The 17,306-nt window shown below is 34.0% G+C and overlaps 1 protein-coding gene across 1 annotated transcript; it reads right to left on the reverse strand.

Annotated features, from left to right (window-relative positions):
- Positions 1-12,130: 12,130 nt before the first annotated feature.
- LOC123897487 (uncharacterized protein At3g52155, chloroplastic) lies at positions 12,131-17,297 on the reverse strand. The gene is made up of 5 exons (XM_045948150.1): positions 16,994-17,297; positions 13,338-13,437; positions 13,076-13,255; positions 12,780-12,897; positions 12,131-12,684 (listed from the first exon to the last, which is right to left on the reverse strand). Exons 1-5 carry the CDS (start codon positions 17,202-17,204, stop codon positions 12,622-12,624), a joined length of 672 nt encoding a protein of 223 aa, XP_045804106.1. The 5' UTR covers positions 17,205-17,297; the 3' UTR covers positions 12,131-12,621.
- Between the last annotated feature and the right edge of the window lie 9 nt (positions 17,298-17,306).

Raw genomic sequence — 17,306 nt, forward strand, 5'->3', positions numbered from 1 at the left:
ATATTGGAAGCATTCAAATGGATGCATAATTCACACTTTGCAACAAGCCAGATTAAAACAGATTTCTTGCAAGTGGTGCGAGCTATTGGTATAACAAAGCTAAAAATCAATAAGGGATTATTACTAGTTTTGACTCAAGACTTAGCATAGACAACAGACAAATTAATTATGTTAGAGACAAATTAATCAGGTGTGGCTCCTGACTTAGCATAGACAACAGACAACTCGTTTTTATTGTTAGTTTTTAAATTTATCATTATTGTCCACCTTTCTATTGAAATAACTATTATAAACGTGTACCAAGTTTATTTGTGTAAAAGAAAACACGATGATAATTTTGGGATTTAAGGTTTGTGGAAATTTTTAGACAAAATATTATTATTTCATAAATAAGTATAAAATAAAAAAAAATTACAAAGTATTAACTATGTATGTGATTTGGTGCCGCAGTCGCGATGAATACTGCCATTTTTTGGGCTTAAGATTTTTGGAAATTCTTTTTAGGAAAATTATTATTATTTCATTAATACTGTATATTACAAAGTATGGTTTTTTCTAACATGAAAGAGTCAATGCACGGTGCACTACTTGTCAATAACTCTGTAACGATACAAATTTTATAAAATTCATCGATGGATTGAAAGTTTATACCACTCTGTTTTTTTTTTTTTTAAGTGTCTATTTAAAACAGTAACACACAATTAAGAAAGTTTATTTTTGCATCTTATCTTCCTATTATACCATAATGTTAATCCACCAATAAGTTTTTTTTTGTTTTTTTGCACACACTTTCTCTTTCCAATAAATTTTATATATTATGTAAAAAAAAAAAGGCTTAAATGCAGTTTTACCCCCTCTGTTTTGAAAAAATAGGAATTTTATCTCCCCTATTTTAAAATGCAGAATTTTATCCCCCCTATTTTATAATTTTTTGGATTTTGCCCCCACCAAAATTCTGCACAAAATCTGCTTATGAGCCTCAAGTTCAAAGTTTCGCACAGAACTCAATTTAGATCAATAATTCACCAAACTGGTAACGAAATGACCGAAATCGAGTTAGTTTTACACAGAATAAAACTTCACTAAAGTTGGAGTTACAGAGAGAGATTAATTACCGTTTTAGTGAAGGCCTATCCAAATTAATTATCGTATATATGGAACTACTACTGATATTTTGGTCATTTCTCTCACCTTGTAGCTCATTTTTGAATAGTATTTACATGTTTGGAAAACAAACGAAATTACCCTTATTGGCATTTCAATTTAGTCGAATTTGGAGTTATGATGGGTTTGGTAGACTATGTTGAATTTGAAGGTCAGAAGTAGATTTACGTAGAATTAGTAATTGGATAGACCTTCACTCAAACAATAATTAATCTCTCTTTGTAACTCCAAATTTAGTGGGGTTTGATCCTATGGAAATCTAACTCGATTAAGGTCATTTAGGTATCAGTTTAATGAATTATTGATCCAAATTGGGTTCTGTGGGAAGCTTTGAAGTTGAGACTCAAAAGCAGATTTTGTGCAGAATTTTGGGGGGATAGACCTTCACTAAAACTGTAATTAATCTCTCTTTGTAACTCCAAATTTAGTGGGGTTTGATTATGTGGAAAGAAAACTTGATTACGGTCATTTCGGTATTAGTTTAGTGAATTATTAATCCAAATTGAGTTCTGTGAGAAGCTTTGAAATTGAGACTCGAAAGCATATTCTGAGCAGAATTTTGTGGGGAAAGACCTTCACTCAAATGATAATTAATCTCTCTGTAACTCCAAATTTAGTGGGGTTTGATTCTATGGAAAGAAAACTCGATTACGATCATTTCGGTATTAGTTTAGTGAATTATTGATTCAAAGTGAGTTTTGTGCAAAGCTTTGAAATTGATACTCGAGAGCAGACTTTGTGCAGAATTTTGGGGGGCAAAGTCAAAAAAAAAAAAAAAAAAAATTGGGGGGGGGGGGGGGTAAAATTCCGGATTTTAAAATAGGGGAGGTAAAATTATTTTTTCAAAACAGGGGGTAAAACTGCATTTAAGCAAAAAAAAAAAACAAAAATTAATATGATATGTACCAAAAAAAATAAAAAAGATTTAGTTTTTCAAATATATAGCATTAATTAGTTTTATTGAAAAAGATAAAAGTAATTGACAAATGCTAGAATTAACAAATCGTATCCTTTAAACACCAAATAGACAGTTAATTAGAAACGCTAAATCTCACAAAACTGGACAAATAAAAAAAAAACGGAGGGATTATTTTTTTTGGTTTACAATGAACTGAGGATCGAACTCAGGACCTATAGCGTACTATTCAAATCCCTCACCATTAGACCAAACCTAGTGGCTTTAAAACGAAAGGAGTATTATATAGATTGTTCATATAATTTTTTTGAAAATTGAAAATCATTTAATATAGATTGTACCCCGCATAGATTGAGTGAGATCCATAAAAAAAAATATTTAAGGATAATGGCATGGCTTTGTCTAATGTGAAAGAGTGAGGTATGTCTTTCACGGTGCACCACTTTTATTAACCATGGAATTAAACAGATTTATTAGATTTTCAGGTGGACCTTCCACATGGAATTATTTACCCTTTCCCTCACAAATCCAATTACTGTAGCACCACTCCACCTACCACCCACCACACCTCTCTCGCTCTCTCTGGTGTAAGTTACATATTTTTTCTCAACCAACTGGCTGGATTTTTCATTGTCAAAATGAGCAATGATAAAAAATTCCTTATTATTAGACATCAGACACCTTAACAAGAGATCTTGGCCTATGCTAGCAAATGTCTCGTACTTCATTTTCTGGTGATCTACGTTGTAGTTTTGTTGTCTTCTACTAAGAATTGTTACAGGGACGATGCAGATCTGGGTCGTTAGTGGAGGAATGGCGATGTTGATTTTTTCCGATGAGTTGTCGACGGAGGGATGTCGGAGTGGATTTCGGCCGATGAGTTGTTACAGGAACGATGGCAGGCCTGAGTTGTTACAGGAACGATGCCGGAGTGGATTTTTGCGGATGAGTTGTTACTAATAAAGGGACGGTGGCAGATTGTTGCCGGAGTGGGTGCGACTTGCGAGATCCATTTGAGATGGGAAGCGGATGAAAAATTATTCAGTGAGGAAGGAACACCATAAGATCTAATAAGACTAACAATCTGATGGTAAATAATATTAGTGCACAATGCAACACCTAATGCACTTGTGCACAGTAGAATCCGCCGGCATATTGGTACCAGCCTGCACAAAAATATTCATACTCCTCCGTCCCAATTTAATTGACACAGTTGACTGTTGTGCACTATTCACACATGTTGCTTTGACCTTAATTTTTTACTAATAAACAATAATAAATATTAACATATAAGGTGTTGTTTGATTCGTCTCGATGAGTATTTTCAAAATATCAAAATTTTATAATTTTTACTACCATACAATTAAAAATATTAATCGTTAAAGTTATGTACCGACATGCGTGAAACAGTCAACTGTGTCAATTAAATTGTGACGGAAGGAGTATGTTCTTACTCGGTGGTGGGGACACTGCACATGTTTGGATTGCGCCATATTACTGGCACATAATGATAGGCTTTGTCTAATGTGAACTAATGGATGATGTCTTTCATCATGCACAAGTAACTTTTTAGCCTTTAGATTTAGTAACATTTGATTCAAGCGTCAAGATTTTATCAACCATTATACTAGTTAATTAGTTATTATTAGAGGACATTATGAAAAGGACATTATAAATTGTAGAAAATATTGTGACGCTTATTTTTTTTTATACAACAATATATGCAAAAGTGTTTTAATAACAATAATAATTGTTGAAAATGTTCGTTTGATTCAGTTGTAGAAAATGTCCCGTGAACCTGTCTCAATTCAACAACAATAAATTGTGTTAGTTTTTTTTTAATATATTATTATTGTTTATTATTTATTATTAGAGTAACTCTATTATATGAAATATGAAAAGGTTTTAATAGAGATTGTAAACTTTTTTTATAGAGTGCCACATCCAATTTCTTTTGAAAATCCATCCAATTTTTGATAATTCTAATGAATATGTATAAATCGATATCGATAGTTGGTCCCTTTTAATTAAATTTTTCATTTGTCATTTAGGGACCAATTAACTATGAAATGAAGAGAATTCCAATAGTCTTAGACATTTTTTTTTTCTTTCTTAGTATTGAAAGAATATATTTTGTGGTTATATTGGTCCCTTTTAATTAAATTTTTCATTTAGGAACCAATTAACTATGCAATGAAGAGAGACACACGTTTTTTTTTTATTAGTATTGAAAGAATTTCAATAGTCATGAATATTTTGTGGTTATATAAATCTTATATATTAGTTGGTCCCTTTTAATTTAATTTTTCATTTTAGTTAGTTGGTCCCTTGTGTAAGAAGTTATATAGTGATAATTTGATATATTGATAATTAAAATTAAAATGATTTAATTAAATATAATTAAAATTAAAATGATTTAATTTAATTAAAAGAGATGATGAAAATGTTTTTTAATAGAGATTGTAAACTTTTCTTATAGTATAAAGGTGATAAAAAAAATTTGGGGCCTAAATCCTTTACCAAAAAAATTATTTTTGGGGGTCTAAATCTAGGGCTTCAACACCCTCCACCTGTTCGAAAGTACAAAGATTAAGAAATACTATTCTTCTTTTTTTAGTTTGCATGATATTATAAGAATTTAACATTCAACATGTCATCTTATTCTTAAGACTATCTCACTATGTACTCACTCATAACTATAATATCTTATCTCCTAAATACTATTATGCTTAGAGAGTAATTTAAATAATAAAATAGATAAATATAATATAACATTTTATATTACTTATTAAGATTTCTTTGCCTTTTATTTGTCAGAATTATTTAGCTAGTGGTTTCGTTTATCATTTTCACCATATGCTTAATTCTTTTTCTTTTCTATTTTGGTTTAATTTTATTTTTCTTAGTGAGGTTTATGCCACTATCCTCTCTTTAATTTGTTTGCATCTTTAATTTTATGTGTCTTTTTAAGCAATGGAATATCAAAATTAGTAGTTAAAATGTTGGTGTAATAAAAAAGTATAAATTGTAAAGTAGTGACTAAATTGCTACGCCACTTTTCCTTCATCAATCAAACAAAATATTTGTCTTAGAAACTAAATGGAATCTTACGATTTTTCTTAGTGACTTAAATGAGTTTATTCTAAAAGTAATAAAGAAATTAAAATACAACTTAGCTCAATTGCAAACTTGAAAACCTTCGTACCAGCCCAATCCACTTATTTGAATCCTAACCAAGATGATTAAGCATATGAAAACACCTCTAACCAAGTAGAGATTAAATTCTTCCAAATTTGCTTCATACGACCAACTTGTATTACATTTCCAAATATTCTCTATTAAAACCAAGTACCACTAAAAAAAAGTTAAGAAATTGCAGTTATATATATTTTTCATTGTCGCAATGTTATTCTTGAATATACATTTCATTGCAATATTTGAAAGAAAAAAAAAGAACCTATCCCAAAAACAATGAGGAAAATACATTTGAAAATAGAATTACATTTTTCCTTGAAACAATAAGATAGTGTAGTTGATTTACTCAAGAGTAGACATGACTTGATGAAATTACTACAAAGAAGGTTAGAAAACACAAAAAAGAAAAAAATAAGATTACAAAATATGAGACCATGGGCAAGTAGTGATGTGTGAGTATCAATATTTATAAAGACCATTGTGGTAAAACATACAATTTTTTTTTTTATATATAATTATTGAAAGGAACTCCAACAATCATGAGTGTTAATTGTATAATATAATAATAATAATTTTGCAGTTATAGTTGCATCATATGAATACCTAAGGGTCAATCATAATTGTTTTTATCCCTTGTAATTAATCGTTTGATTGTTTTTTTTTTTTTTTGATAAGCTAATCGTTTGATTGTTGATTTAACCTCTTGCAATGTGTAATAATATATTAATATGATTTATCTTGGTTTTATTAGAAAATTAGATTATATATATTTAATAACAATACTAAAAATTATATATACATATAATTTATATGTACATATTTTAGTGACATATGGATATATTTTTTTGGTTTTTACGTATGAATGTTTTATTGATCCATATATACGAATTAAGTTTTTTATTTGGGCAAGTATATGAATATTTAGGTTACTCTTAATTATTTAGTCATTTACGTTTTCTATTAATCCATATTTATCATTTTATATATGCCAAAATATAGTCTTTTGGAATTATGGGGGTTTCTTTTTCTATTCATGTATTAATCATTAGACATGAAATTTAATTTGTGGAGGATAAATTTTATTTTAGATATTTTTAATAATAATTAAGAGAAGTTGGTAAATTTTCAATAAAAATATGGAGTTTTTTTACAGGTGCCACATCATCACAATGAAGGCCTATGAGCAATTCAACCTTCCTTTTACTAGTAATAAAAGATTAAGTCATTAACAAATTACTTAAAGGTGACATTTTTTAACAATATGAAATTCTATTTCAACCCCCACTGTTAGCTAGTTTCAATTTTAGACAAATGGGTTACAATTGAAAATACTCATAAGAGAAGTTCAAAGCCACCACCGTACTGCCACCAACGGAGATACCTCGCCGGAGTTGCATGTTAAATTTTGATCTCAAATATTTCTTCCTATCTCATTCCATTAAAATTTCTCATTTAATTTATTTCTTCCAATCATCCATATCCCATTGATATGAACAAGACAATTTAGATCTAAGATTTACTTTTGCTATGAACACGGTCATTTAAATTCTTTCTTCATATCCTCCATATCCCACCGTATTGCGTCTGTTATTTTTACGGATCCAGTGTGATTTTTTCGTTTGTGCTTCAGATCTGTTATTTTGTTTTTGTTTTTGTTTTTCTTTTAAATATGTTGAATGTTTAAATCTGATTTATTTATTTTTTATGCTATTAACACTGTGGAAGTGTGTGCGAAGAAGAAATTGATCTTCAATTTTAGAGATGATTAAGTCTTTGTCCAGAAAATTGACATTGTAGCATGTTGAAGAAGAAGAAGATAAACCATGTTGTTGATGAAGAAGAAGATAGCACAATGTTTTTTTATTTTTCAGATCACTTAAATTTCTTTTTCTATTTTTTTAGAGTTAAATTAATGCCACATAGGCTGGGAGTAATAACAAATTTAATGAAGTTTGGGTCATTTTATAATTAACCAATATATAATTTAATAAAATGGTGGGCTTGATATGTAATATTTAAAAAAATGATTTTTTATTATTAATTTAAAAACAAAAACAATTGGCTATAGCATGTATTTTTCCTTGTGTACCGTGAATAATCTTTCATAATAGACCTCGTCCATAATGATAATGTTTTTTTTTTATAAGCAAAATTTATTATAAGGGAGTACAAGGGGTACTCAAACCCTTACAACAAAGATTAGGTACTTTGAATACAAGATATTGGATCCAAGCACCAACTAGAAAAAGGACAACAAGCATTACGACCAAATCTATTATTAAACCATATCCATGAGAAAAGTTTAATGGAATCCAGTAGCGCCGAAATGTTTGGAATTTCGCCCTTAAAAATGACCTTGTTACGCAACTTCCATAAATTCCAAGTAGTTGCCAACCATACCAAGTGACGAACACGTCCTTTATCTTTCACTTTAAATAGCTCGCCAAATAACAAAAAGTGATCAATACCTTCAGCATCCAATGTTGTCAATAATCCTAACCATTTAAACAATTTGCACCACACCACTTTGCTGAAATAGCAGGAAAAGAAAAGATGAGCTTCATCATCTCTATGCCGCAAGCACAACACACAAGATAGCTCAAACGGATTAGATAAAACTCCTCTGCGATGTAACGCCAGTCTTGTAGGCAATCTATTAAGCAAAAGCCTCCAGCCAAAGACAATAATTTTAGATGGCACATCAGATTTCCAAAGCCTCGTAAATGCCTCAGCCGCTTTGGTTTCCAACGTCGAAGCCTGATTTAATGATAGTAAAAAAGAATAACAAGACTTAACAGAAAACCTGCCGTTAACATCCGGTATCCACCTCCAATGGTCTGGTTCAGATTCTGAACAAAAGAAACCAGCAAGTAACCCTTTTAACGCTAGTACCTGCTGCTGTTCTACAACATTCAGTGGCCCGATCCATCTCCCTCGAAAAACTGAACCTGCACCAACCCTTTCCATTCGCTCACTAACCAAGGCATTTTTATTGACCTCCTTAACATACAAATCAGAAAATAGAGAACTAAAGGTTTGTGATCCAAACCATTTAAAATTCCAGAACTCGATATTATTACCGTTACCAACACGGCAACTAATATTGGACGAAAACCAGCAGTCGCTTGAGTCACGCCCTCTATTAATGATGTCTCTCCACCAAAGGGATGAAGGAAAACGGCCCACCTGAGCTTGATGAATCAACACAGAGGCTGATAACCTCCCATATCGAAATCGAAGCAGTTCAACCCAAATCGCATCATTATGATTCAAAAATCTCCACTTCCATTTACTCAACAATGCCAAATTAAAAAGTTCAAGGTTCTTAACCCCTAATCCTCCTTTCTCCTTAGGTAAACAAACCTGTTCCCATTTAATCCAACACACTTTTTTCTCCTCCGTACCACCTCCCCAAAAGAAATTCCGCTGAATACGTTCTAAAGATTTTAAAACGCAGCGTGGAGCCTTGTAGAATGAGAAAAAATAAAGGGGAATACTTGCCAAGACAGAATTAATGAGAGATAATCGGCCGCCAAAAGAAAGATGTCGACTATTCCAAGAATTAAGTCTTTTAGTCATGGCATCTACCACTGGTTTCCATGTTTCCTTTCTCCGTGGATTAGCTCCTACCGGCAACCCCAGAAACTTAAAAGGAATGGCAGCCGTATTACAGGATAAAAATACAGCCCCTGCTTCAAGGAGTCTAGAATCAACATTTACGCCATATAATTTGCTCTTCACAAAATTAATCTTAAGACCGGATACCAATTCGAAGCCACGAAGTAAGGCTTTGATGGTCCATAAATTTTCCCAACAACCTTCTCCCATGATAATGGTGTCATCCGCAAACTGAAGCAAATGAAAGTCAAGATTCGCATTAACTTTGAATCCTTTAAACTTACCGATAGCTGCTGCTTTGTTCATCATGCCGGATAACCCTTCAGCCACAATTAAAAATAAAAAAGGGGATAGAGGATCCCCCTGTCTCAAGCCTCGACCCACTTTAAAATCATCCGTTGGGCTACCGTTAACCAAAATAGACATGGAGCTCTCGAAAATGCAGGCTCTCATCCATGTCAACCAAGCTGTAGAGAAACCCATTTTGATCATCATGTGATCCAAAAAACCCCAACTGACAATGTCATAAGCACGTTCAAAATCGACTTTGAATAACATACAATTATCCTTTCTTCTGTTAGCTAAATCGATGACTTCATTAAGCACAACAACTCCATCGAAGATCTGCCGTTGCGGAAGAAAAGCCGATTGACAAGAAGATATCAACTTCCCTAATACACTTTTAAGCCTATTTGCCAGAATTTTTGACAATATTTTGTACAAGCTCCCAATTAAGCAAATAGGTCGGTAGTCAAAGAGATCCTGAGGATGATCTTTTTTGGGAATAAGGGTCAGAAAAGAAGCAGTTACAGCCTTTGGAAGCCTACCATTCACATGAAATTCTCCTAGAAAATTCATCACGTCATCTTTCACAATCGGCCAACAAGCTTTGAAAAAATTCAAATTGAAACCATCCGGTCCCGGACTCTTATTGCCATCACAACTCCAAATAGTATCTCTAACTTCAGATTCATCGAAAGGAGCTATAAGAACAGCATTATCTTCTGCAGTTAAAGACTTAAAATTAATACCGTGCAAAAAAGGTCTAGAAGTCCACTTCTCCGAAAGATGTTTAGAGAAATGCTCTTTCGTTTCCTGTTTTATAGCTTCAACTCCTTCTAACCAAATAGTATCTTTCTTAAGTTTGACAATCTGATTACGGCGACGGCGACCTTTAATGGTAGAATGAAAAAATCGAGTATTATCATCTCCCTCTTGAATCCATTTAGTACGCGACTTTTGAATGAGTAAACTTTCTTTGGAACGAATTTGCTCCCAAAACTTTGTAACTAGTTCCTTTGAGTTTAAAGTAAGCGGATCAATCTCACCATTCGCTATCAAAACCTCCATTTCGTTCAGCTCCTTAGCAGTATTGTCAATGCTGAGGTCCTTAAAACCAAAAACTTCTTTATTCCAAATTTTCAAAGCCTCTTTCAAACGCTTCAACTTTTCTTTGAGAATGAAAGCTTTGGTACCGTTAATCGACGAATGAGCCCAAGTAAGTTTCACAAAATCAAAGAAACCCGGATGATCAATCCAACAATTATTGAACTTAAAAGGTTTCGGCCCCCAATTGCGGTTAGAACACTCAAGCCAAATTGGACAATGATCCGAAATATCACGATCTCCGACCCATTGATTAGTAATGCCTCCCTTGTGAATAAAACCATCGGATAAAAGAAAACGATCTAGTCTACTCATAGATGTACAATCAGATTTACACCAAGTGAATTGCTTACCTAATACGGGAATATCCACCACTTCCATAGCCTCCATGAAAGAACAAAAATCTGATCTCTCAGACAAACTTCCTGTATTACCGCCGCAGCCTATTCGTTCACCCCTCTTAGCAATAGCGTTAAAATCCCCCCCCTAAACACCATTCGCCACTTGCATTGTTAGCTTTGTAATCAAGAAGCTCTTTCCATAATGATAATGTTTAATTCCTTTTATATTTATTAAATTTTTTGAATAGATCGAATATTAGATTTTTGTTCTTTTGCCAAAAACAGAAACTTTCACAAGGTGGAATATTTAAAGATGTTAAGGATACATTAAGGTCACAATCCCTTGTTAAGGATAAAGAAAGCAATTACTCCTGAAGATACAAATTGATACTACAAGATTTGTTTGACCTTATAGAATTAATCCTATTTATTTGTAATTATTGTTTGATTTTGTATTCATGTAATTACTGATAGCACAATTGTAGAAACAAATTATTTCATATCTGTAAATTAGCACAATTGTAGGAACAAATTATTTCACCTCTGTATATTTAAGAACGTTATGTCAATGAATAAAATATAACAATTTCACGATACAACTTCCCAGTTTCTTCCTGTATGTATCGATCCATTCTCTTCATTATAAAAGATGCATAAAGACATAAAGTTTTAAAGGATGCATGAAGTTAGGTAGATACTTCCAATTTTATGATTCTCTTGTCTTGCTTTATTTTAAGTTGATTCTATGAGAATGGATCCTCTTAAGTGGAAAAAAAAAAACTTGAAGAAATAATGTGGTATCTAAATTAGACTATTAAGTTGTAAATATAGAATAATATTTATTCACAGGTTTCAAACAATCAAACTATATATGTACCAAAAGAAAAATAGAGAATGTCTATTTGATGGATTTGGATCTGTCGTAAAAGCAGCACGCAGTACAACACAATTTTAAATCACAACATTTGATTTTAAATCAGACGGTTCAGGTATTATATGAACAAAATTAACTATAATCAATATCGATCGCCGGGTTTAGATCAGACGGCTAAGAGGAATAACAGCGTAACGTAAATACTGTCTCAAATCTAAGTCCCTATTTGATGAGTCAAATTGTTCGTAATAGTCCAAAACAGTCAATCACTACTAAAATATTCATTAATTTTGACTTAAAAGTTTAAAACAATATATAATATAGAGAAGATAAATTAATTATTAAATGAACTTAAAAAGTAAAGTTTTGCTTTTTATATAAGACTGGAATATGTTTTTAGGCCATTTTTGTCACAGCCCTTTTCATGCAACTACGTATAATAGTTGATCCTATTCTTCTTCAATCATTGGAACTACAAATAATTAAACCATTCATTACTAGGGGAAATCTATACAGGTTTATTTTGTAAACATATATTATATCTTGCAGTTTTGCACTATGCTCTAAATTTAAGCCATGGTAGCTTCTTGTCTTGTACATTACTACTGATAAGCATTAATCAATAACATTTTAGCATTTCAAAATTGAATTTTTATAATCTTCATTTTCAAGATGGAAGAGTAACATAGAGTAAAGTAACAGGTAACATTATACATAAGCAATTTTTTTTTCTTTGAAACACAAAGTTGTGTCTGTTAAACAGTAACAACTGAGTAGCATGAGTTCAATTCAATGAACCTATATGCTTTATATACTATACTAAGCAGTAAATACTATACCAAGCAGTAAATGAGGTGAGGGATTGTTTCCTACACATTATCCTCAGCAATGCTTCATATTGAATGTCAATAGAAACAGTTCATAGCTGCCAAATTAAACAGAATTTAACCGACCCTTTTTGCATCGTTTTCCATCTTAGTATGCTTTTCCTAGTCATATCAGCTCTGTAGCAATCACGCATTGACCAAACTGCGCGGTTTGGATTCCTATAACAAGCAATGATGCTTCCAACTTGATCTTTTGCGCGTCTATAAGCAAGATTAGCCAGTATGGAAAATCTTGACTAGCTAGCTACTTGGTTTTAATATGCCTTGAAGCTTCCACCCACCGAATCCTGCTGCTAAAAATGCCTGCAAGATACTATGTTAGATACATATCTTTTTCTTGATCGAAAATCGAATACGTTTCCTTTTTGGAAGCTAACATAATAGTAAATGATAACCACCTCATTCCAAGATTTCCCGGCAGTCTCGAGTAGTGCGGCATTGCATGTCTTTAATTCTACAGATGCCCCAGAAAACATTGAAGCAGCCTCTTCCCACCCCCTGTTATGTCCCATGCACCTGTATACCACCCAATATCAAATATCCATAAATATTGATTATAGCCACATTTTTTGTTTCCATAAGTTGTTTATGTTCTTGCAAGGAAGAACATAAACACAAACTGAACCTCCACCTTCGAACAGACAAAAAAGAATTTAGAAACCACCCTAAAAGGCGTGAATTTTTAAATACTCACATGACTGTTAGTATCTCATCACTTGAATATCTACAAATAACCTTTTGAAGGTGATCTGCTGTTTGACCATCCATAGCCGCAATCGAATAGAAACTAGAAACAAAATGAACCTCGGCTTCTAGTAGTTCCTGCACTTGCTCCTGCATTATCTTGAGTGTCTCCTTAGTCCGTGCCGCATCGCTGCAGCAAGTAACATAAATCAACATATAACCAAAAGGCAAACGGCAAACCCAATTCAATGTCACACCACAAAATTCCCAACCTAGTTAATATAAGTTCAGGAATCCAACCCAACTGTTGGAGCTTGAGGGAAACTTTCACAGCATCTTCCTTCCCCGACTTACTAAGAGGTCGGTCATGATCTGCACACACAAGAAAAAAAAAATCCTCCATTTACACCAAAAAACAATGCATTTTCATTTAAAAGATGCTGTGACCGAAACAAACATTATAAACATGGGTGTTAAAGTTTGAGACTTTACTTCCCTATTTGGATAAACAGCCTAATTAAGTGCTTATCGTAAAACTGCTTATGTATAAACTATTTCTATAAAAAAAAAAGATAAAATAAAGTCAAACTATTATTTTTTTTTTATATCAATGAGGGCCTTAACTACACAGGAATAGTATGCGGGGTCACTATCCCCATTACATCACCTAGCATCACATTGTGACATTCTGTAGGACAAGTTTCATAATACACCATATGTGTATCAATAGCACATCCAATATTAGCAAGCACGTCGGCACACTTATTAGCTTCCCGAAACGAGTGATTAATCACCACTTCCCAATCAAGATCCAACATTCTTTGGATAACCAGGCTCCACCAAGCGGTCTCCCATAACCAGGCTGACGAAGCACTTGATTCACAACACTGGAATCCACATTCAACTCAACTCTATTAAATCCCAAACTTTTAGCATACCTAAACCCCTCAAGGACTCCCCAAAGTTCTGCAATGTATGCGCTACAAATACCCAAATTCTTAGCAAACCCACCTCTCCAAACACCATTACTGTCACGTATCACACCGCCGCACCCGGCAACGCTTCCTTCCTTATAAGCACCATCGGTATTAAGCTTGACCCAACCTTCACTAGGAGGCTTCCAATTAATCATCACCACGTTCTTTTCCACATTATGCAGAACCTGCTGAAGCCCCATAGCCTGATTATATTGCTTAACCCAGTCTGTTACAGCAGTAACAACATGTTGAGGCAGCTGGAACTGTTCATCACGCACTTCCTTGTTCCGCCACGGCCAAAGACAATGACACGCCGTAGCCCAAAAGTCCTTCCAAGCAATCTCCACGCCATTTCCTGGAACTAAGCAAATTAAAGTCTATCCAATGTTGCCAATCATCTGTAAAAAACATGCTTCTCATACTATCCTCCACCACATTTAACCACAATGGCATAACTAAGGGGCAGTCTTGTATTGCATGTAATTCATTCTCGACAATGTCACCACAAAATCAACACATAGCATGTCCTAATCCCATGCTATTCTTTCTTGAATTGGTTAACAAGCGCTCATGCATCATTAACCAAACAAAGGTGCGTACCCTCTCAGGCACGTGAAGCTTCCACAGCTTGCTCCATCGAGAGTTAGCCTCCATGTTATTAACCCCACTTAGTATCTTATACATACCAGATACCACAAAATCTGCACTTTGGTCTCTTGTTCCCATCCTTTCATCGCAGCCATAATCCCTATTAGGAGGAGGAAACGAACGAAATCGAAGTAATAAATCTGGCGGCAACCAAGTATTCAATTCATTCCAATTCCAAGCTCCTGTTTCATCTACAAGCTCTGCTACTGTTGCATGCTGCAATGCACTAGGAATATTCAAATTAAAATTATCTATAACCAACCCAGGTGCTAGCCATGATTGATGCCAAGTTGACACTGTTTGTCCATCTTTAATTACCCAGAAACAGTAATGTTCTAAGTTAGGGGCCAATCTAACAATAGCTTTCCATAGAGATGAATCAGTGGTTTTACGTCTATCAAATATTCCACCGTTTCTCCAATACTTACCTCTGAGTACAGAGCTCCATAAGTCGGTCACATTTAACTGCATCTTCCAACCCCATCTAAGCAAACACGCCTTATTCATTGTGTCCCATTGGCGAAGTCCGAGACCGCCACTACTCTTCGGCATACAAACAGTCTCCCATTTCACCGCATGAAACTTCCTCTTATCCTCGGTATCTCCCCAAATAAATCTCCTTTGAAGCTTCTGAATTTCGTCTAAGCACGATTTCGGCACAACTGTTGTCATCATGGGATAAATAGGAATTGCTTCAATAACACTTTTGGCAAGTGTTACTCTTCCGGCAAAGGAGAGTTGGTTGGCCTTCCATACAGAGAGCTTCCCACGCACCTGATCAATAACATATTGAAAATCATGCTTCTTAGGGGCTCTCCCAATCAGAGGAACTCCTAAATATCTCCCGAGGCACATGGTTCCCCGAAATCCGGACAAACGAGTAATGCGCTCACGAAGCATTCTGCTAGCGTTTTTAGAGAAATAGATGCTAGTTTTTTCTAGGCTAACCTGCTGCCCAGACATCCTACAGAACGCATCTAGAATTCTGTTAACACAATTGATTTGCAACTCCGTTGCCTCACCAAATAACAGCAAATCGTCTGCGAACATCAAAGCGATATAACTGGCCCATTTCTTCCAGCTCGAATAGCTTTCCATTCCCCCGTATCAACTGCGTGCATGATGAGATGAGAAAGTTTGTCAATACATAGCACAAACAAGTACGGCGATATAGGGTCACCTTGTCTAATACCCCGTTGAGGATGAAAAAAATCCGCTCTAGCTCCATTCCATTTGACATTAGTTTCAATACTAGTCACTGAGTGCATAATAACATTCATCATCTTCTGAGAGATCCCAATTTCCTTCAAAATTCTCCAAATAAATTCCCAATTTAGCTTATCACAGGCTTTCGACAAATCTACTTTAATCGCAAAGTAAGCCTTGTTGCCTTTCATATGATGCATACTGTGGATCATTTCCTGTGCAACAATAATGTTTTCATGTATATTTCGCCCTGGCACAAAGCCGGTTTGAAACGGGGAGACCAACTTAGGAATAAACTCCTTCAATCTTTCCACCATAATCTTGCTTACCACTTTATAAATTGTATTACAAAGTGATATTGGCCTAAATTGATTTACAAACTCAGGTTTTGTTATCTTGGGGATTAAGCAAATATCAGAAAGTCAAACTAGTTTCATATAAACTCTAAGTTGTTCTCATAAGCTGAAAATAGCTTATGGACAAGTCATAAGCTATTTTTATAATCTCTTCCAAATAGTGTCACGAGTGCTTATATTAGTAAATCAACCTCAATAAGACAATCCAAACAGGCCCTAAACTTGAAATAGCAGAAGGAAAGAAACGCACTACTTGTTTTTACCACTTCGGAAAAGCTTGACATTTTAAGGCCCTATTTGGATAAACAACTTAATTAAGCACTTATCATAAAAGTGCATATATATAAGCTACTATTTCTATAACAAAAGATAATATAAAGTCAAACTAGTTTCATATTAGCTGTAAGTTTTTTCATAAGCTATCTATCATAAAGAACTTATGAAAATAAGCTAAAAATAGCTTATGGACATATGATACGTTGTTTCCTCAAGCTCCCCCAAACAGTCACACAAGTTCTTATGCTTATGTCAGTAGATAAGCTTAAATTAGACAATCCAAACATACTCTAAACTTGAAATAGCAGAAAGCAAGAAACCCACTACTTGTTCTACCAATAACTAGAAGCCATAAGCACATAACATAAACATGTTTCAATTTCCACTAAATTCCTTAAATGGGAAAGTTCCTAATTGAATAAAGTTTGAAACTTTAATTCTGAAAAATGAAGTGTTTTTTTTTACCGCGAATTGAAGGTTCCCAGGAACTTTCGGCATGGCGAAGAAGGATGAGACGGCGAGATATGGAATCGGAGAAAGGCTCCTTTAATTTGGTGTCCTGTTTGGGAATGAGGATTGAGGATTTGACGCGAAATTGGCTAGGGTTCCGAATGTTGCTCCGGCGAGTATGATGGTGGAAAGGTGAAACGACGGTGTTGCACGTAGTTGAATGCATTTCAGACACAAAACAACCACATTCACGGTCTCTCTCTCTCTCTCTCTCTCTCTCTCTCTCTCTCTCTCTCTCTCTCTGTTATAAGTGATTTTTTAACAAAAT

Source organism: Trifolium pratense, linkage group LG7 (genome assembly GCF_020283565.1).
Source record: "Trifolium pratense cultivar HEN17-A07 linkage group LG7, ARS_RC_1.1, whole genome shotgun sequence".
Taxonomy (NCBI): Eukaryota; Viridiplantae; Streptophyta; class Magnoliopsida; order Fabales; family Fabaceae; genus Trifolium; species Trifolium pratense.

What these genes read in the sequence shown, in the direction of transcription:
- LOC123897487 (XM_045948150.1), bottom strand. Translation starts at nt 17,204, where the DNA reads ATGCATTCAACTACGTGCAACACCGTCGTTTCACCTTTCCACCATCAT. An exon ending in GATGAGATACTAACAGTCAT is followed by an intron (nt 12,898 to 13,075) that starts GTGAGTATTTAA and finishes GGTGGTATACAG; the next exon opens with GTGCATGGGACATAACAGGG. An exon ending in CCGGGAAATCTTGGAATGAG is followed by an intron (nt 12,685 to 12,779) that starts GTGGTTATCATT and finishes AGTATCTTGCAG; the next exon opens with GCATTTTTAGCAGCAGGATT.